The 20,062-nt window shown below is 56.6% G+C and overlaps 3 protein-coding genes across 6 annotated transcripts; 1 reads left to right on the top strand and 2 right to left on the bottom strand.

The window, feature by feature from the left end:
* The first annotated feature begins 22 nt into the window (after positions 1-22).
* On the top strand, positions 23-9,344 carry PRICKLE3 (prickle planar cell polarity protein 3). Its single transcript, XM_019714287.3, has 9 exons — positions 23-589; positions 1,751-1,836; positions 2,631-2,814; positions 5,245-5,358; positions 5,678-5,815; positions 6,563-6,766; positions 6,857-7,043; positions 7,853-8,152; positions 8,664-9,344. The coding sequence occupies exons 1-9, from the start codon at positions 548-550 to the stop codon at positions 9,251-9,253; spliced, it is 1,845 nt and encodes a 614-aa protein (XP_019569846.3). The 5' UTR covers positions 23-547; the 3' UTR covers positions 9,254-9,344.
* Positions 9,345-9,496: 152 nt separating this feature from the next.
* Positions 9,497-12,329, bottom strand: PLP2 (proteolipid protein 2). Its single transcript, XM_019714289.3, has 5 exons — positions 12,076-12,329; positions 10,899-11,051; positions 10,695-10,790; positions 10,133-10,223; positions 9,497-9,915 (listed from the first exon to the last, which is right to left on the bottom strand). Exons 1-5 carry the CDS (start codon positions 12,169-12,171, stop codon positions 9,893-9,895), a joined length of 459 nt encoding a protein of 152 aa, XP_019569848.1. The 5' UTR covers positions 12,172-12,329; the 3' UTR covers positions 9,497-9,892.
* Positions 12,330-15,339: 3,010 nt separating this feature from the next.
* Positions 15,340-19,703, bottom strand: MAGIX (MAGI family member, X-linked). Of its 4 annotated transcripts, none has more exons than XM_019714269.3 (7): positions 19,092-19,703; positions 18,675-18,908; positions 18,022-18,168; positions 17,204-17,286; positions 16,891-17,127; positions 16,650-16,782; positions 15,340-15,897 (listed from the first exon to the last, which is right to left on the bottom strand). In XM_019714269.3, the coding sequence occupies exons 2-7, from the start codon at positions 18,730-18,732 to the stop codon at positions 15,578-15,580; spliced, it is 978 nt and encodes a 325-aa protein (XP_019569828.2). In that variant the 5' UTR covers positions 18,733-18,908; positions 19,092-19,703; the 3' UTR covers positions 15,340-15,577. The 4 variants fall into 4 exon arrangements, with proteins under 4 accessions (XP_019569828.2, XP_074179935.1, XP_074179937.1 ...); XM_074323834.2 differs by having other exon boundaries at positions 19,170-19,703; XM_074323836.1 differs by lacking the exon at positions 18,675-18,908 and having other exon boundaries at positions 18,976-19,113.
* Positions 19,704-20,062: the final 359 nt, after the last annotated feature.

The raw sequence follows: 20,062 nt of genomic DNA, 5'->3' as shown, positions 1-20,062 counted from the left end.
TCTGATGGGGGCGAGGGAGCACCAGCTGGGGCTGCAATGGAGTTGGGGACCATTCTTGCAGCATTTATCCAGGGGAAAGAGTCCCTCAGAACGTCACCAGTGGGGAGGGGGCCAAGAGGTAGCTTTAACCCTCCCCCAAATAAACATGCAAGATAAATCAACACGAAACGCCAATACAATTACCCTAGCGCACCACCCCTCGCAGTCAGGTCGCCACTTCGATCCCCCCTCACCCACTAGAGCCCTCAAGCCCTAGAATGTCCCGCGAGAGGCCACGTGGCACCTTGGGGTTCTGGAGCCTTTGGCAGTAGGGCAGGGGAGCTCTCCTGCACGGAGCTCCTGGGCTGCGTGCCCTTCACCTCTAGGCAGGGGGCGCCTTGGCCCTAGAGAGACAACTTGCCCAGAGGCCGGCGCTGCGAGGCGTGCTCCTCCCCCGCCGGTTTCAGATTTACAGAACAGAGCTTCCAGGCAGGACGCGCGGTAGCCTGACGGCCGCGAGGATTCCATTCCCCTGACCCGGCCCGGCTTGACCCTGCCCGGGAGCGCCATGTTCGTGCGTGGGTCCCGAAGGCGCCGCTCGGCGCGCACGGTGAGCGAGACTCAGGGCAGCGGCGGGCGTCAGGGGTAAACTTAAGCCCAGGAGAGGGGGCTGGGGATAGGGATAGCGAGGAGGTGCTCGAAATTCACAGAGGGTCTGGGAATCCCCATCCCCAGAATTACCAGAGGGGTTGGGGTAGCTGGAAGCGTGTGGATGAAGGAACGTGGAGATTTGGGGGCCCATGCTCCCTAATCACCTCTCCGCACACTTTTTATCAGCACCCCAAGGACTTAGTGTGCTCCCCTCTTGTGTGAATTATGGAAGGGGATTCTGAGGGCCAAAAGATTGGGTCTCCTGGTCCTGGATTAAACAGTGGCCTTTTGAGCTTCTGAGGGAAGGGACCACCCCCTGTACCTTGGGGGAGGTGAACTAAAGAGTGAGGTGGTGCCAGAATAATGAGGGTGGAGGGATTGGGATTTGGGGAAAGAGAGCTTCCAGGCTTTCACTTCTAGGGAGTCTTTGAGTTCCTAGATAGGAGGGTCTCCGGTCTCGCTCTTCCTTTGGAGGGGGTCTCTAGGTGGGGTCTGTGTTTGGTGGTGCAGAGTAGTGAATAGCCCTAGGATATGAGGGGTAAGGGCCAAGGCTTCTTGGGGCGTGGAGTTTCTGAATGGATTAGGGGCCTCCTGAGGTCCTGGAGGAGGGTGTCCAGTTCCTTGGGTATGAAAGGGTGAAGCCAGCATTTGGGGGAGGGGTTCATGTGTGGATCCCTTGTAAGGAGGGGGTCTGAAACTCCTACCCTGTGGAACTGGAATGCTGCTGGCCTCGTGGTGGAGAAGGGGCCCGAGATGAAGCCTGGGGGAGACACCCAGATTAGGGACTCTGTGCTCTGGGCAGGCAAAGTACTGAGTTCTGGGGGAGGTGTTTGAGGCCTGGAGGAGTCAGAAACTGGTGGGAGGTGTCCGAGGCTGGCCTGGGGAAGAGACTTCCTTGACAAGGGGGCATATAGAGAGGTGGCCTCAGCTCTCCCGCCTCTACCACTGTTGTGTCCCCCTCCCCCGCGCTCCGGGCGTTGTCCCAGCCTGCCCAGCGCTGCCCTGGTGGGACAGGCCCCAGCGTGCGGTTGTGGGCCTTGGAGTGGAGAGGCGGGCGTTGACTTCTCCCTCCCCGCCTCTGCGACTCTCCTGGTCCCGCGTCTGCCTCCGCCCACTACAGCCTCCAGAGGCAGAGGACCCAGACCGAGGCCAGCCCTGCAATTCCTGCAGGGAGCAGTGCCCTGGCTTCCTGCTGCACGGCTGGAGGTAGGTGACCATCCCAGGGCCTCACCTTTGTCAGGGCCCCACCTTCAGGGGAATCCCCCAGAGATTTAGGCCAGTCCCCTAGGCTTGAGCCAGGGGTAAGGATCTGGGGAAGGGGGGTGGTTCACAGAGGAAGCTCAGTTGGGGAAAGAGCCTGTATCTCTGATTCAGAACCCTGCCCCCTGACTCATTCCCTATTATCCCTTTCCCAGGAGAGCTCCACCCACGACACTGCCCTAGACTTGTCCTGCCCAAGCCTGAGTCCCATCCCTAGGAAGATCCTCGGTCCTGGGCTCTGAGCACGGCCCACTGACCTCCAGACACCTTCTTGGACTAGGAACTCCTCTCCCTGACTTAGTGTCCTCTCCTCCTGCTGTAGTCCTGTACCCAAAACGTCCCATAAAATACCACAGACAGAGCCGTATCCACAAGTTCAGAGCCTCAGCACAGGTTAGAGCCAGTCTCCAGGGAGAGTTCCCCCACAATGTCCAGAGTCAGTCCTGAGGGGAAGCCCCTAGCTGTATAACTCCAGTCTCAAGCTCAGAGTTTCACCCCTACTCAGGCCTAAGTCCCAGAGTTGAAAGTTATCGGACTGCCTTGAAACCCCACAGCGCCACCCTTCCACCTCCTGTGCCCAGGCTCACAGCCCCATCTCTCAGCCCTGTCCCCAGGCCCCGAGTCCTCTGGTGGTGATAATCTGAATGCCCTTGCCTCTAAGTTGAACTTACTTGGGCTGTCAAGGGATCCGAGTGGGCTGACTGAGCCTTAGTAACTGACCCCCATCCCGGCCCCCTCAGAAAGATCTGCCAGCACTGCAAATGCCCACGGGAGGAGCATGCCGTGCACGCGGTGCCTGTGGACCTGGAACGCATCATGTGTCGGCTAATCTCAGACTTCCAGCGCCACTCCATCTCCGATGATGACTCGGGCTGTGCCTCAGAGGAGTATGCCTGGGTGCCCCCTGGTCTCAAGCCAGAGCAGGTGACCAGAAGGCACCACCCACTCTTGCTCTCCAATAGGCGCACAAACAAGCATAAACACACACACTCAGGTGGAAACTTATTTCTGAGGCAACCCTGGGGTGGGTGGTCAGACCGCACCTGTCTTTCTGACCTCTCTATGATCTTAGAGGTGGTCAACCCCCAAAATTCACAGGGAATCCTCAGTGATCACTGAGCCATTTTCTCAGGACCTGCTTCATCCCACTCCTATTCTATCCCTTACCTCGAGGCTTATCCCAGCACTTCATTCACCACATCGCCATTGATTAATTCATTCAACAGTTATTGAGTGCCTGCTGCATGGCAGACACTGTTCTAGGCACTGAGGACACAGCAGTGAACAAAACAAAAATACATATATGCCCACATGGAGATCAGATTCCCGGGGGCAGCAACAATGAATACACAACCCTGTAAAAATATGTCAGATGGTGTAAGGTCTGTTAAAAATTTCTTTAAAGGCAGGGGAGATGGAGAGAGACTTTATAATTGTAAACAGGGTGCCCAAGTAATCCTCTGTGAGAATATGATGTTTGAACTTTCTGAAGGAGGTGAAGAGTGAACCACACAGAAATCCGAAGTTAGAGAGATCCAGGCAAAGGGAATAATTACTGCAAAGGCCCTGAGACAGGAATGTGCATGTGTGAGGAGACCAGTGTGACTGGAGCAGAGTGAGTAGAGAAGAGTGGAGGTGAGGTCAGAGAGGTGGCGGGGAGAGGACTTGGACTTGGAATGAGGGAGAAACCACAAGAGAGTTGTGAGCAGAGACGGGATGTGCTTTGTCTCAGGATTTATCGGGATCCCTCTGGCTGCTGAGTATAGAACAGACTGTATGAGTGCAGGTGGAAGCAGGGGACCAGTGAAGGGGAGGCTATTGCAATAGTCTAGGTGGCTGATGACAGTGCTGGCAGTGGAAGGAGTAAAGCGATGGTCAGATTCTGGTTATAAATTTTTTTTAAAGATTTTATTGGGGAAGGGGAACAGGACTTTATTGAGGAACAGTGTGCACTTTCAGGACTTTTCTCCAAGTCAAGTTGTTGTCCTTTCAATCTTAGTTGTGGAGGGTTCTGTTCAGCTTCAAGTTGTTGTTCTTTCAGTCTTAGTTGTGGAGGGCGCAGCTCAGCTCCAGGTCCAGTTGCCTGTTGCTAGTTGCAGGGGGCACAGCCCACCATCCCTTGCGGGAGTCGAGGAATTAAACTGGCAACCTTGTGGTTGAGAGCCCGCGCTCCAACCAACAACTGAGCCATCCGGGAGGCAGCTCAGCCCAAGGTGCTGTGTTCAATCTTAGTTGCAGGGGGCAGAGCCCACCATCCTTTGCGGGACTTGAGGAATTGAACTGGCAACCTTGTGGTTGGGAGCCCACTGGCCCATGTGGGAATCGAACCGGCAGCCTTCGGAGTTACGAGCATGGAGCTCTAACCGCCTGAGCCACCGGGCCGGCCCCTCTGGTTATAATTTGAACGTGGAGCTGCTGAGAGGATTTGTTTGTGGGTGTGTAAGAGAGAGGAGTCAAAGATGACCCTAAAGATGGATGGACTAACTGCTATGGGTCAGGCCAAGGTGGGAGCATGTTTGAGGTCTAAGAGCATAAGTTTGGTGTTGACATCTGGAGTTAGAGATGACCATTAGACATCTGAGTGGTTGTCTCAAATGAGAGGTCAAAGGGCTGAAGGCATGCGTTTGTGAGGTATTAGCTGCAAGATGATATTTATAGTCATAAGGTTGGATGTGATTCCCATGCGAGTGAATGGAGACAGAGGCAAGAGGACCAAGGACTGAGCCTAAGGACCCTCCCACATGTAGGGGTCTGCTGGTTGAGGAGAAAACAAAATGACAGAGGAGTTGGCCAATGTTTCCTTTCGGTAGAAGGAAAACCAGGATGGTGTGGTGTCCTGGAAGCCAAGGGAACAAAGTGTTTCCAGGAAAAGGAAGTCATCAGCTGTGTCCAGTGCTACTGATGGGTCAAGTTGGATGAGGACTGAGACCCGAACAATGACTTTAACAATGTAGATGTCATTGAAGTCTGTGACAGGAAGAGCTTTAGAGGAAGGGCAGGGACTGAAGGGACAGGGAAGGCTGACCGGAGTGGGGTCTGGAGAGGTTGCGAGGAGAGAAAATGGAGACAGTGAGTGTGTATAACTCTTTTGAGGAATTGTGCTCTAAAGGGAAAGAGAAAAGTAGAGCAACAGCTATAGGGAAAAGTGGAGTCAAGACACGAGGGAATGCTCGGCCTGTTTGGGAGGTGATGAAAATGATCTGGCTTGTAGGAAGGAGAGATGGAGGGAGTCAGTAGAAGTTCCCTTCTGATGATTTTAATTTTCTCAGAGAAGTAGGGACCCACCATCACACTGCATTCCAGGAGCTCACTCCTAGTCTCAATTGTTTTCTCTCATCCTCCATTTCCTCCCAGGTATACCAATTTTTCAGCTGCCTCCCAGAGGACAAGGTCCCCTATGTCAACAGCCCCGGGGAGAAATACAGGATCAAGCAGCTGCTCCATCAGCTGCCCCCACACGACAGTGAGGTGAGGAGGGAGAAGACAGGAAGGGCGTGATAGGTAGGGGGCACAGCCTGGGCACATGCTGGCCAGCTGGACAGAGATGGGCAGGGTCAGAGGGGGAAAGGTGATCTGAGGTGAAAGGTGTGGACAGTCAGGGGCAATCAGGACATTCCTTAGCAAAACCACAGCTGGGCCTTGGGAGAGGTCAGAGGTGGGTATTTCAGGCAGGAAGCACCATCGATACAATGGCCTAGAAGTAAAATTTCTGAGTGTGGATGACATTTGGAAGAGGGTTGGGATGCAGACATCAGAGGAGGTGCCTGGATGACCCCCACCACCTTAGGCACAGTACTGCACAGCACTGGAAGAGGAGGAGAAGAAAGAGCTCAGAGCCTTCAGCCAGCAGCGGAAACGGGAAAATCTGGGGCGTGGCACTGTGCGCATCTTCCCAGTGACCATCACTGGGGCCATCTGTGAGGAGGTGAGTCATGGAGGGCCTCGGGGAGTGAGTGGTGCTTTTGCTCCAAGCCCTGGGGATACAGGGCCCATGTCTCAGACCCTGGAAAGATTAGGCCTGTCACTGAAGCCCTAGTGGTCTGTCTCTAGTTTCCCCTCTACTGGATGGGCTCTTTTCCTCACTTCTCACTGTTGGGCGAAGATGGTTTCTAAGGCCTCCCTGGTCAGCGTTGTCTGTGTGTAGGGCCCCCTGGTGGATGGGACCTGTCTCTCAGATCCCACTGTTAGGTGCCGTTTGTCTCTAAGGAGGCCTTAGCAGGCCTTCTTTATTAGTTTCCTGCCCTCCACACAGTGGACGTGGGGCATGGCTGTCTCTCTGGTCCTCTTGTGATCAAGACTTGTCCTTAAGAACCCACCCACAGTGGCAGGGCCTGTCTCTAGAGCCTGGCAGTGGGTGGAATTTGTCTCCAAGCCCCTCCCTCGACCCCCCGTAGGTGGAGCCTAACTTTAGATCCTACTGTTAGGTGAGGTCTGTCACTAAGGTCCCCTCACTGGGCCTTGCCTGTCTCTATGATTTCCCCAACCTCCCGAGGGCAAGACTTGCCTGTAAGGCCCCCCATGTAGGCAGAGCCTGTCTCAAATTTACCCAGTGGGTGAGGCCAGTCACAAAGGTCTGCCATGGGGAGGGCCCAAGTATGACGCACGCCTTGGCTGATCCCCATCCATCTAACCATCTTGGTAAGTATAATGGTGTCTATTTGTCATCTGGTAGTGTGGGAAGCAGATTGGAGGTGGGGACATTGCAGTGTTTGCCAGCCGCGCAGGCCTGGGTGCCTGCTGGCACCCCCAGTGCTTTGTGTGTTCCACGTGCCGGGAGCTGCTGGTGGACCTCATCTACTTCTACCATGCTGGCAAGGTCTACTGTGGTCGCCACCATGCCGAACGCCTGCGCCCACGCTGCCAAGCCTGTGATGAGGTTTGTGCCTCTCTGCCCAGGGGTAGGAGTGGAGGGTGGGCAGGGCTAGGGGCAAGCCTCGCTGACAGCCACAGATGGCCTGCGCCACAGATCATCTTCTCTCCTGAGTGCACGGAGGCCGAGGGCCGGCACTGGCACATGGGTCACTTCTGCTGCTTCGAGTGTGAAACATCACTAGGAGGGCAGCGCTATGTCATGCGTCAGAGCCGCCCCCACTGCTGCACCTGCTATGAGGCTCGTCACGCGGAGTACTGTGATGGCTGTGGGGAACACATTGGTAGGTGAACGTAGCACTGGACAGAGGATGGATGGACAGCTGGGCCACAGCACATCCCTATATTCCTCCTTTCCTTCAGGCCCCATCCATGGTTGTCCCCCATACTTTCGGTCTAGCCCCAGCATCATAGACCTATACCCTTCACTGCAAGTCCCATCACCAGTATCCCTCATCTGCCATACTTTCTAAACCCCACCTACACAGCACTAGGCACTAGGCACCACTACACATTTAGGCCCACCTCCAGAGTGCCCTCTAATTCCCAGATCCCCCCAGAGCTACCCTCTCAGTCTAGCCCCTATACCCCAAGCCAAACCCTATCCATCAGCCTAGGTACATCACAATTTCTAAGCCACACCCTACCCTCTAAGCTCTACTCCGTTCCCGCCAAGGCCCCGCCCTACTTTCTAAGCCCTGTCCCCACAACCCAGGCCTCTTCTTCAGGTCCACCTTTCACTCTCCTACTTGAAGCCACCTCTTAATGTCTAAGCCTGACCCACATCTTAGTGTCCAATTGCCCAACCCCCTCTCTGGGAGGGAGCACCCTGGGAAAGAAAGGGAGGGGGAGGAGGAGACATTTATCAGCCAGTTCATAGGAGAGCATGAGGAACCCTGAGATGAGGATCAAACCTCAGGTTTCCTGCTTCCTCCAGAGAAGGGCCCCATTTTGGAGAGGTGGCAGGGGGAGGGCGTCTCCGGGTACCCTGCCTCAGATTCTTTGCTTCTTCCTGAGAAGGGCCCCACTCAGGAAGGGTGGGGATATGCCTGGGGGCTCTGCCTGAGTTTTCCCCCTCACATCGTCCCCGCAGGCCTGGATCAGGGCCAGATGGCTTATGAGGGCCAGCATTGGCACGCCTCAGACCGCTGCTTCTGCTGTAGTCGCTGCGGGCGAGCCCTGCTGGGCCGCCCCTTCCTGCCACGCCGTGGCCTAATCTTCTGCTCGCGAGCCTGCAGCCTGGGGTCCGAGCCCACGGCTCCGGGGCCCGGCCGCCGCAGCTGGAGCGCGGGCACAGTTCCCCCACCGCTCACAGCCTCCACAGCCTCTTTCTCTGCTGTGGAGGGGGCGTCCGAGACCTCCACCAAAGGTGCCAGCACGGAGCCAGCGCCTGGTGAGTTAACCTTCGAGTCACGCCCAGCCACTCAGCATCCATCCCCAATCCTGGCCCCTCTCAGTGACTCGCCCAGGCCTTTCACCTGCGGCATCCCTGGCCCTGCCTCCAAACCATTCCAAGCCTAGTCTCCACCCAAACTATACCCCCTCGTAAACCCTGGTTCTGCCCCCTTCTGTACAAGGCCCTCCCGTATCTCAGCTTGTACATGCTTGAGCCCAATTCCTCCTTTCCTCCAAACCCTTGACCCTCCACCCCATCACAAACCTAAACTGCTCCAGCCTATGCCACGCCCCCATGCACCCATCCAGTTCTGCTCCTGCGTTCCAACCTCCCTCTCCCCACCTCCACTCGGAGCCTGTCCAAGGCCTCATATTTCCCGGACTCCCCACTTCACTGCCCGTCTCCGACCTTTGCCCCACTTTCCCAGCCCTGATGGGGGAAAGAAGGCCCTTACACAGGCCTCCCCTTGGGGCAGAGGCAGATACAGGGACTCCTTCCATCTCTCCAGCTGCAGGTGAGGAGCCCACCCGCTTTCTGAGAGGGGCCCCTCACCGCCACTCCATGCCCGAGCTGGGGCTCCGCAGCGCCCCGGAGCCACCCCCAGGGACCTCGGGCCAACCAGACCTGGAAGATGGTGCCTTTGGTCGTCAGAGCGCCCCGCGTGTCAGTTTCCGGGACCCTCTGGTGTCTGAGGGCGGCCCACGGCGGACCCTGAGTGCACCCCCAGCCCAGCGCCGCAGGCCACGTAGTCCCCCTCCCAGGGCCCCCACATGTCACCGCCACCACCATCAGCACCACCACCACCAACATCGCCGCCGCCGTCGCCGCCGCCGAGGTCACCACCATCAGTGTGACTTGGCATCAGGGTCGGACTCAGAATCTTGCTCCAGCTCGCCCTCCAGCTCTAGTTCGGAGTCCTCAGAGGACGATGGCTTCTTCCTGGGGGAACGCATCCCACTGCCCCCACACCTATGCAGGCCAGTGCCCGCTCAGGACACTGTAACAGAGAATCTCAACTCCCCATCTCCACCGCCCCGGGGGAACTCATGTCCAGGGATGACTCGCCAGTCCAGAGACAAGAACTGCATCGTGGCCTGAAGGTGAAGCAGTCCTGGGGGGCTCCATTCTCAAGTCAGTGTAGCTGGTGACCTATCCCCCAACCTAAGTCATAAATCCCCTTCCTTCCTCCCTCCTTTGTCTGTTTGTACTATTGAAGTAATTTAACATGGTGTAAAACAGGCCTGGTGGCCTTTCTCCAGCTGTCCCCACTTCCCAATTTTCCCCATTCTGATGCTTGAGATTTGTTCACATTTGATCAAAGGATTAATTTATTCATTATCATATATTCCAACAATCCGTTTATTTATTTATATTTATCCCTCCACATAACTGCCCCCACAGTGAGGTTATTTGGAGCGGGTCACAACCTGGGGCCTGGAGCCTGAAATCTGAGGCACTCTTCTCACTCATCTTGTGGCTTAGGTGGGGCATAGTCCATGCAGAATTGGTGTCTCCTTTCGGGTACTGCAGAAGGGGGACCTAGGCACACCCATAAAGGTGGCCACACCCAGGAGGGTTGATTGGCAGGCTGGAAGACAAATTCTCCCAATAAAGGCACTTGTACCTCAATAGGGGGCTGGGTGTTGGCTGGGAGTGTTGTAGGGGCCGGGAGGAGTCATTTCAATGGAGGTGTTGTTTGCAGGTTGCAGAGAGAAACGAAGAGAGTTCACCTACACCTTATACCGGGCCATCTGAAGGGTCTGCAAATGAGGGAAAAAAGAAAGCATTGGTTGGGTCCATATGCCCATTTTATAGCCAAGAACACTGAAGCTTATAGTACTTATTGGCACTAAAGCCATAAGTACCAACAAGGGACAGAGCTTGCATTCATGCCCTTGGGAGATCCCTTTCCTTCTCTCCTCAGCCCCCTCAGCAACAATCCCCTACACACACACACACACACACACACACACTTACCAGTAGGGGCTGCTGTATGTCTTTGCTGCCTCAAGGGGAAGGTGACATAGGCATCAAAGCCAAAAAGGCACGTAGCGATTAGGCCCAGTACCTGGGGGTGGGAGTGGGAGTGGGAGTGGGGGTGGATTAGGCTGGTCAGCCTCATACCTCCTTGTATCCACCACCTCCAATGACTGTCCCATGCAAGGAAGGTGACCAAAACCCCAGTTGGGGAAGCCAGAGAGCCCCAGGGAAAGGCCAGGAAACTGGACACTACCCCCACCTTCACTCCTCCTGGTACCGCTCAACACAGGATGGCCACATGGTGGCCCCACATATAGGTGTCACCATTCACAGTAACATTTGAGACAAAGTTCTAGCAGATGCCAGTCTAGTGTGTTGAGAAAGGTCCTGTGTCAGACAAGGGATGGCCTTTTACAGCAAATGATGGTCTTCGAAGGAAAACCAGGAAAAGGGCCAGACTTTCCTACAGGCCCTGAGGACAAGTGTGGCCTACTGTGGGTCCCATACTTTCTGCCAAATCCCCCTGTCTGTGCTTTGGAGGTGCCTCCATGGCCTTTACCCCTGCGATGATTTTGGAGGAATTTCCTCTCTCAACGAGAACAACAATGGAGGTGATCAGGTAGAGGATGGCTGCTATGAGAGTTCGGAAGAAATCCTGTAAGGGGTAGGGAGAAGAGGGAAGTCAATGAGTGTCCAGAGTTCCCAGACAATCCCAAGTACCTGGGCCCTTCCCTCGCATTGCCATTTCTGGCCCCTTTCTCACACTCCAAGGCCAGTTGATGATCTGTATCTTGGTGTGCAGGTCACACATGTAGATGACAAAGAAGACAGCAGCAAGGATCATCTCAACCACTGACAGAGAGGAGTATGCTGATGTGGAGGTGCTGAAGCAAATCAGAATCACCAGGCACAATATCTGGAAGGATGACATGAGGAAAGGGGCCTCCATCAACTCCTGGGGCTGAGGGGATGGGTTGAAATCAGGGGTCTCAATCATAACTGAACACTTCTTGTGTGCTCACTGTGTTCCAAATATTGTTCTAAAAGCTGGACAAGTATTAATTCACTTAATCATCCCAACAACCTAATGAGCTGGGCACTGTTATTAGTATCTTTATTTCTATAGATGAGAAAAGTGAGACAGAGACAGTAAGTGACTTGCCCAGGGTCACCCAGCTAGTAAGGGGTAGAGTTGGGCGTCTCCGGTTCCCCCTTTTCCCCTTCTAAGATAGGGGTGGACTGCAGGGAGTGGCCCGGCCAGGTGTTTTATGAGCACTGCTGGAGCCAGCTTGGGGCCTTGACGGGACAGGACGTGCGGTTCCCCCGGCAACCCCTTTGGGAAGCGGTGAGAGCGACACCCGAGGGGCAGGACTCCGGTTAAAGGCGCCTCACCCCTTTTACAAGTGACTCAAAGGCAGCGCCCACTTTGACGGGGGTGGGAAACCGAGGCTTCGTAGCAGCCGAATAGCTAAGGACCTCCCACTCCACCGCAGCAGGGCGAGGATGAACTGAAGAACAGCGGAGCGCCCTACCCTGCGGGACCAGCGCGCGGGGCTCCACCCCAACAGGCCCCGCCCCTGGGCGAGCCGCCAGCCCGCCCGACAGTACCCAGGCCGTGCCACGCCCTGCCACAGGAAGCCCCCCAACTCCCAGGCCCCTGGGACCCCTTCGGTGAGTCCAGCAATGAGTTCAAGCGGTCTCCCTCCACGGCCCCCACCATATGCGCCGTGGACCCCTGACCTCACCCCGTGGCCCAGCAGCTCGCGACCACCTTCTCCAAACCCCATTGACTCGCCCTGCACCCCTGGTTTCGGCCCTCGGACACTAACCCACACACCCCCACCCATGGCCCAGAGCGCCCCGCCACGCGCCTGCTTCTCCGGGGTCTTTCTGGCTCTGAGTGATCCAGCCACCCCACCCGCCTGTCCCAGGACGCTCACAATCTCAGCAAACAGAAGAATTCCCTTGGGGGTGCGCCAGAAGTTGGTGCAGGCAGCCCAGCAGCCAGGGGCCGAAAGGCGCTCCGAATCCGCCATGGCGTGGGCTGGAGTCCCTTGGGGCACGGAGGATCTGCTCGCTTGTTCGCAGGTTCGAGGACACTGCACACCCAGCCGTCTTGCCCGCCGTCTGGCCGGGAAGGGGGCCCCGGGGCGACGGAGGCAGTGAATCACCGCGCGGCGCAGAAGCGGGCGGGGCCGGAGGGGGGGGGCGGGCCAGGTGGCAGCCGCCCCGGAAGCCCCCTCGCCCCGCCCACCCTGGATACTTCCCACCGGGGCGCTACATCTCCAGGGACGCCAGCCTCTGAGACTTGGCAGTTAGGGGTACCTTGAGCGGTAATAGCGAGATACTTTGCCCTTTTCGGATACAAACGCTCCTGGGGCTGCCGCATCTCAACCGGGAGGAGCTGCCTTTGGGAGGGAGTGACTCAGTTTCCTTAGCTGTAAAAATGGTCGAGGCCCTGGTGAAACCCAGGTATTTTTCCAGAATTAGGAATATTTCGAATTTTAGAAAGTTTTCCTGGTGCATATATGGTATACTACTTAACACTCTCAGTGGGGTCTGAGGCTGCCCTGTTTAAAAACAAAAACAACAGCAGCAACAACAACAAAAAGTTAATATTTCCTCAAGCGAAAGTGTGGATATTGACAATAAGGTGGGATAAGCCTGTACTGAAAATTGTGCTTCATTAAGTCAGGTCAGGTTTCATAGTCGAGTGGTGCCAAATTGTGGGGAAACTGTTGGTTTCCGGAGCTTCCAGAACTTTGGAATTGTGGATAAAGGATTGTGGATCATAGAATAAACCTCTTAGCAGTGATGGGAATGAGACCACGGCAGTGCACACCCAAGCTGAGAGAGAACAGGGCCTAGTGAGCATCAAGCTGCTCAGTAAATGGGGGCTGACATTATGAATAGTGTCAGAGCCCAGGTTCTGTCTGATTCTCTGTTCTGCAGTCCGAGGGAAGTCGCGGCCCTAAGTGCTGGGCCTCCATTTTCTGGTTCTAAGAAGGGGCTCTTAGCCCATCCCTAGATGAAGAATGAAGGAACACAGGTTTTATTGCTGGGAGCTCCTTGGCAAGATGAAAGGGTCAGGCTCCTTGGCTGCCAGGCTGGGCAACAAGGCTGACGACATTTGGAGAATGTGTTACCCTGAGCAAATAATTTCTGACTCAGCCTGGATTTCTGCATGTGAGACAGGCACCTGGTCACTGGAATCTGGCTCTCCCCGGAGGTGTGTTGCGGGGCACGCTCTCTAAACTGGACATTGGTTTTATTCTCATCTCATTTGAGGAGGCGAGAGTCATGGCTGGAAGGCCAGGATGGTTCAACCCAAGGGCCTGCCTGCTCTCCACCTCCTAGCTTGGGGCCCCTCAAAACCAAGGAAGGGACTCCCCTCTTTCATCCCAGTGAAAGAGTGGTTGGATAATGGAAAGGGTGAAACATACTTTTACCCATTGCTAAGTGTGTGCTTTCCAAGTCTGTGAGGACATGCCTGAGTTTCTAGAGCACAACAAATTACTCGGCCTCAGAGCCTCTTTGCACTTGCTGTTCCCACTGCTGTCAGTGCTGTTCCCCCAGCTCTTTATCCATCTGGCTTCTGGTCATTCAGGTCCCTGCTCAAATGTTGTCTTCAAAGAGGCCAGCAGCCCACCATCATTACTTCCCCCAACACAACCTCCTTTTGCTATCTTTATAACTCTCACTTCTCTCTGAAATTACTCATTTTCGATATGTCAGTACATCAGCTACAGAAGGATAGAAATTTTTGTTTTGTTCCTCCAAGCATCTCCCCAGTGCCTATCACAGTTCAAGGTAAACAGCTGAAGTTCAGTTAATTCTTGTCAAATGCAGGTGAGATTAAGGTTTAGGAATGAAATCTTGATTAAATCTTGCTTCAACCCCACCCCCACCCCACACCAGCTATATATATTCTTTGGGCATCACTTCCCTCCTTTGTGGAATGGACATATCAGGATTATTGAGTAGATGTGTAAACAGATGAAAATAGACAGTGCAAGTGAAGCCAGTAGCAGGGATAAGGCTAAGTAAATGGTGGCTTGGGTCACTATTCTTAGTCTCCTGGGTGTGACTGTTTTATAGGACTGGGGCTCTGGAGCCCTTTCCTGACTGCCACAGAGCCACACCTCCACCAGCCTCTGAGTCAGGGGCAGCACACTCCCCCACAATGTCTACAGGGCTAACCACTCAAGGGTTCACCTCTTTATACCCCAACTCCAGCCTGGCTATTCTGTCCTCCTCTTTTTCCCAGTGCCACCTTGGACACTCACACTCCGGTCCTTTCATTTCTCTCCCCACTCCTGGCCTCTCCCCATAGGGGTGAGAATTGCCCACTCCCGCCTGACCACAGCTTCCGTTGTTGAAGAGGATGGGGCCCTGTGTTCAGGATGTGGTGAAAGCAGAGGTGACTGGACATTTCTGGCTTGGGCCAGCACTGGCTTTGGGGATACCCTAGTTGGAGTCCCGCTGGCTATATAAGCCCCCGGCTTTAGGGCTCTGTTCCCAGGATGGAGGAAACTCGGACCTCTCCCAGGACCGGGAACGCCCAGTGTGTGGCGTGTGCACACAAGCTCGCAGCAGTTTGTCACCATCTACGGAAGGGGGTGGGGAATGCCGCCCAAATGTTCTAACAGCCTTTTACTCTGGGACCGCTGACTCACACCTTCCCAGCTCCGCCCCAAAGGGGGCTCCAGGGCCCCAGCCCATGCCCTTAGGGTGTCAGCCTACAGGGCAGCGAAAGCTGACCAACCAGGCCGGAAGCGAGAGACCGCAGGCTCCCGACAAAGGAAGCCGCAGGGCTTCTAGCCTTGCTGTCCGGCGGGCCGCTGAGGGTCTAGATGATTCCTGGCCAGGGCTGTGGGTATACTGGTGCACTCTCGCCACAACAGGCCCACTTCTGCATTCCCCACGCTAGGCGGAATAATTATCTGTTAGCCCTGCACACCTCCAAAAAAGTGAAATGAATGAATGGGTTGAGAAGCAGGAATTGGCGAAGAGAAACGGAGTGGGGAGAAAGCACAGCAGGCTGAGGACCAGCAAAAGCAGACCCCTCTAGAGGCATGAAAGAAACAGCACTTGATAGTGTGGTTGCCAGAAGAGGCCCTCCTCTAAACCGGATCAATCCACCCCCTCCTTTACTGGGTGGACTCGGGAGCCCCACCCGGACTAGAGCACCTGGCAAGTCAAGACAGGATCTGACCATTTTTATTGCCTCCCCCGCCCGAAACAAGAAGTGCAGGCTGGCGAGTCAGGGAGGGCTGTACCACTGACGCCGCGAGGGGAGCACGGGCTGGTCGACTGCGCAGTAGGAGTGGGGACAAGGCCAAGTGGTAGTTCCGCCTGCGATACTAGTGCGCGGTTGGCAGAACACACCGGATAAATCCAAGTGGGACACTACGAAGTGAGTACCCAGCCATCAGACTGTGCTCAGTGCCTCCGCCTTCCAGCTGCCATCTCCAGGGCGAGCTGCGCGGCCCCAGGGACCCCTAGAGCCCGTGAAAGCCGTTCCTCACTCGGCACCAGCCAGGGTCCCGGGGAACCCAGGATTCGGTGGTCCGGGTCCTCCGTGCGGCGCTCAAGACGAGAAACCGTGGGACCATCCGCTGACCCCTCTGGGCTAGGTGCTGGGCTGCCCCCGGTTTTGGGCCTCGTAGATTGAGGGTGCTGAAGTGGGGAAACGCTCGCACTACAAGACCTCATCACCTCTGGTCCTCCAGAATCTGGGCTGCGACCTGGGGATGGTAGGACTGAAAGATAGATGGGGTAGGGTGGGGAACGGTGTGCTAGGCCCCTTGGCCAAAGGTGGCCAGGAGACTCCAAGGGTTGAGGCAGACAGAAAACCGACCCTTAGAGAAACCTTCCATCAAGGCCTGGACTCACTCTTCGAGAACCGACACCACCCCCTCACTACCTCCCCACACACCTCCTTTTCCAAGACCCCGCCCCTTCTAGACCAGAACACGCCCCTAAGAAATCATTTCCCACAATCCCCAAAGGAAACAAACCCTGACCTTCTAGATGCCAATCCCCTCCCATCTAGATCCCTAAACTCTCCCCTTGCTCAACCCACCTCCCTCTGCTTCCAACCCTTTCCCTTATAGACCCCTTGTCTTTAGAAACTAGACCCCCTACCCTCTGCATCCCAGCTCCATTCCCTCCCCGCTGAGACCCACTGCGTCTTCCCCTCTGAGGGGCATGACGCTTCCTTATGAATACCTGCTTTTACACCAGACCCCTTCCTTCCTCTCCCCTCCTAGTACTTTGAAAGCCTCCTCTTTGAAATCCACCTTTATATCTGTCCTGGAAGCCTGCCCTCCCTGCTCCCAGTTTTGAGAATGCCATGACGCCCTCACAGACACTGAACCCCCAACCCTCCCCCCTGAGACCACCCAATCTCGCCAGTCTGGGACTCTCTCCTTCCCCTTACAGAACTCAGACCCCTCTCCTATGGAAAACCCATCATGTCCTTACTGGGGCCCTCCCGCCCTCTCAGACTTGCCTGGGTGTGTTTCAAGAGGCCTGCTTAGCACCAGGCGGAGCCGGGGGCCGCCTGTGCGAATCCGCTCCACGACCTGGTCATGGGTAAGGCCCTGAGTTGACTCTCCGTTGATGTGGAGCACGAGGTCGCCGGCCTGCAACAGGGCAAGGTGAGGGGTGTTATAGGAAGGGCAAATGGAGAGCACCAGACAAAGGATGAGAAGGCTATAACGCCATGGAATGGAGAATGCCTTGTGGCTCACCTGCAAGCGACCACAGCGTTCTGCGGGCCCGTCCTTCAGCAGTCGGCGCACTGCCAGTGGAGCGTTGCCGACTGCATCGCGTCCTCCACTTAATGTGAGACCAAAGCCTGCAGAACCACGAACCAGCTCCACACAGAACCGACCAGAGGCCTGGGGCAGCTTCGAACCACAACGTGCCTTAACCTGAGTCACTTGTGGTGGCCTGGTACACGTACCCAAGGTCTCTGACCGGTGATGCTGGAGTAAGAACATGAGTGTACATACATTGCCAGTCGCGAGGCACGTGGCCTCGATTAGGAGGGCGAAGTGGTACCTGAGAGCGATGTTCCAATAAAGCGGAATTAGGCAGGCGACTGTCCGTGACCTCTATGTCTGCAGAATCCAGCTCACTACTGGCTGTGGGATGTAAGAGGGAGTAAGGGTCGAATTCCATGTAAATTACCTATGTCCTGTCCCTTGAGTTGTCATTCTAGCCTCTTCTCATTGCCTTGCTTCTAGATTCCACAGACAGATTGCCACCCATTTCACTAGCCTCCTCACACTCAAATAACTGTCCTTATCCCGCCTTCTTAAGTAATAACCCTGGGACCGGCTGCTTGAATCATCCTCCAGACCTTCCTACTCCCCTCTAAACACGCAGACCCTGCCCCTCAAATAACAGCCTAGGCCCACCCGGGAGGGCGCACTCTCCAGGATTCGACTCCTGAACATTTCAGGCTCCACCCTCTAATTAGCCTACACACCTCAGCCATTCCCGACATTTCGAGCCCCGCCCACACTGCATTTTTAGGGCCCACCCTCCAGACAGCACTCCAGTCCCACCCCTTGGCTAAGTGCCGGCCACCAACACGCTCCAGGCCCCGCCTTCTCAGAAATGCCATTCTAAGCCTCGCTGACCTCGCTGGGGATAACCATCCATCCTCGCACCCTCATCTAATCTTCCAACACTCACCTACGGTCCTGCAGTAACCCTCCCAGGGTCACCTCCTAGAGGAATAAGCTAGGATAACCCCAAGGCCCCGCCCCCCGAATCTTCCTCCGAGCCCCGCTCCCCTAACTCACACCTGCCACCTCAGAACTCAGCTGTACTCCAACCCCGCCCCCCGGGGAGGCCCCGCCCCCGACACTCACCGTCCTTGGGGAGCAGGCGCAATGTGGCGCCCGCCTTGCGTACCAGTACCGCCACGTCCGCCGCAGCTCTGGCCGCCAGGGGTCGCGCATCCAGCCGCGCCAGGAGCCCCCAGGCTCTGGGGCTCGCCCGCTGGGGAGGGCGGCGGCCTGGGAGGGGGGGAAAGAACCGGTCAACACCCACCCCGAGCCTCGGCGAACCCCCACACTCCCCGACGTCCGAAGACTAGAATGCCCCTAGGATCCTCAGAGCCCCGACCACTCCCTCCATAGTTCCAGAGGTCGCCGACTGTCCCTGTCATCTCCCGCGACCCCCAACCATCGCGGGTACGCGCGTGGACCCCCGCCGGCCCCCACGATATCCCTAGAGACAGCTGTTTGACCGCAGTATTCCTGGACACTCCGAACACTCTGTGACTATCTCTGGACGTCTCCGACTGCCCCCTCATAACCTCCTATTCCAAACTCTTAACCCCGCAATATCGAGAGGGACCCCGATTCCCCCAGATGTCCCAAGAGAACACGGTCTGACCCCCTGTGGCCCTGAGACCCTCGACTCCCCCTCCAGATACCCTAGGCAACCTTGGTGGCCCACGTAGCCCCAACCGCCCCTCCACTTATCCCCAGAGGCCCCCGCCTAAGCCCCCTCAATTCACCAGAGACCGTGAGTGCCCAGGTGTCCCCAGTGACCCCGGGCAGACCTCTCCGGCGCATCTCCGGAGACCCCTGAGAGCCCCCGAAGCCGGTGCGCGGCCCTGCGGCACGGGTGTGGGTGCGGGTAGCGGGCCACGAGCCCAGCCGGGGTCGCTGGGTCCATACCCGCCGCCGCCGCCGCCGCCGCCGCCTCGCGGGCACCAGGCCTGCCTTGTTTACCACCTGTCGGAAGGGAACTGGAAGGAGCAGACAGGCGGGGCGAGGTGTGGCGGGGAAGCGCCTACCCCATCCCCACCCCCGTACCTCCTCTGCTCCCCCTAGGGTCCGTGGCGACCCCCGCGCGTGGCTCCATGACTTGGAGTCGCTCGGGTGGACGCACGGCCGCCAGCGACGCGTTTTGAGCTCCCGCGCGCGCTCACCTGGCTGGCCGCCCGGGTCTAGACGCGGTGAGGCCGACCTGTCCCGTGCTCGGCGCCACAGCCCGCACGGTGACCTACCTGGCCGCAGGCAAGGAGGCCTGGCTTGGGCGCCAGCGTTTGGCCTCGCTCAGCCTCGGGGCGTGCCTCTGCTATCCCAGGGCCCTGGGCTGGATTCCACCTTCCACCCAGGGGATGTTGTTATTCCACGTGTGAGAAGGGGAAGTCGAGGCCCAGAAAAGTTAAAGGCCCCGCCGGAGCCCTGACTCCTAAAAACCCGGATGCAGAACTGGAGCCTGTTACCTGGGAATTCTGCAGCCTCCGGCAGAGCTTTGCATATAGTAGGCACTCAGTAAATTTACAGTGAGCGTCTGCCTAAGCCAGATCCCTACTGGAGAACTGGAAGAGTACGGTGGGCTGGGAAGGGGGCGCCCTTGGAGCCTTTCTGGCTATGGGAGGGCTTGGGGCCCTGAGTCTTACAGGGTTGGGGGTGCTCAAAAACCCAGGGAAGGGCAGGTCTCCCGGAGACTGGAGGGGTGGTAGGGGCCTGCACTTGAGGAGGCTTTGAAGGCACCTGGGTGAGAGGGGATGCCAGCCAATGAGAGGAGAGAAATGGGGCGTCTTCTAGGTTTGAAAGGGGGTTCTGGGGACACAGGCCCCAAGGGGGGAGCGCTGGGGCACAGTCTACTGTAGTGGAGAAGGAATGGGGAACAGTGAGAGATGGCCAGTGGCCGCTGCTTTTTGGAAGAAGAAACTGAGGCTGGAGGGCCTCAGGCACCCGCCCACTCTTGACTCCTGAAGATAACCAAGAGTGACAGAGTGGATCCCAGTTCAGGCAGATGGAGGCTCAGAGAGGTCAGTGACCCTGGTGAATAGCAATGCCTTGCAGATTTGGGGTACTCCCCAGGAGAGGAGTGAGGGGATTGGGCCTTGGAAGAAAGTGGGAAGGCTTCCCAGTGAAGGAGAGGACGTGG

This window comes from Rhinolophus sinicus, chromosome 18 (assembly GCF_057876585.1).
Source record: "Rhinolophus sinicus isolate RSI-liver-muscle chromosome 18, RSI-T2T, whole genome shotgun sequence".
NCBI lineage: Eukaryota > Metazoa > Chordata > Mammalia > Chiroptera > Rhinolophidae > Rhinolophus > Rhinolophus sinicus.
The sequence above is the reverse complement of the archived record's forward strand: the minus strand, read 5'-3'. Positions and strand labels throughout refer to the sequence as shown.

Excerpts from the sequence above, each read along its gene's own strand:
- PLP2 (XM_019714289.3), bottom strand. The coding sequence starts at position 12,171 with ATGGCGGATTCGGAGCGCCTTTCGGCCCCTGGCTGCTGGGCTGCCTGC. Across the intron at positions 11,052-12,075 it reads TTCTTCTGTTTGCTGAGATT|ATATTGTGCCTGGTGATTCT; the intron begins GTGAGCGTCCTG and ends TCATCCTTCCAG. Across the intron at positions 10,224-10,694 it reads CCTCCAAAATCATCGCAGGG|GTACTGGGCCTAATCGCTAC; the intron begins GTAAAGGCCATG and ends TCCCACCCCCAG.
- PRICKLE3 (XM_019714287.3), top strand. The coding sequence starts at position 548 with ATGTTCGTGCGTGGGTCCCGAAGGCGCCGCTCGGCGCGCACG. Across the intron at positions 590-1,750 it reads GGCGCCGCTCGGCGCGCACG|CCTCCAGAGGCAGAGGACCC; the intron begins GTGAGCGAGACT and ends CGCCCACTACAG. Across the intron at positions 7,044-7,852 it reads TGGCTGTGGGGAACACATTG|GCCTGGATCAGGGCCAGATG; the intron begins GTAGGTGAACGT and ends TCGTCCCCGCAG.
- MAGIX (XM_019714269.3), bottom strand. The coding sequence starts at position 18,732 with ATGCGCCGGAGAGGTCTGCCCGGGGTCACTGGGGACACCTGGGCACTC. Across the intron at positions 18,169-18,674 it reads CTGGGCACTCACGGTCTCTG|GCCGCCGCCCTCCCCAGCGG; the intron begins GTGAATTGAGGG and ends CCCCCCTCCCAG. Across the intron at positions 17,287-18,021 it reads GCGCCTGCTCCCCAAGGACG|CCAGTAGTGAGCTGGATTCT; the intron begins GTGAGTGTCGGG and ends TACATCCCACAG.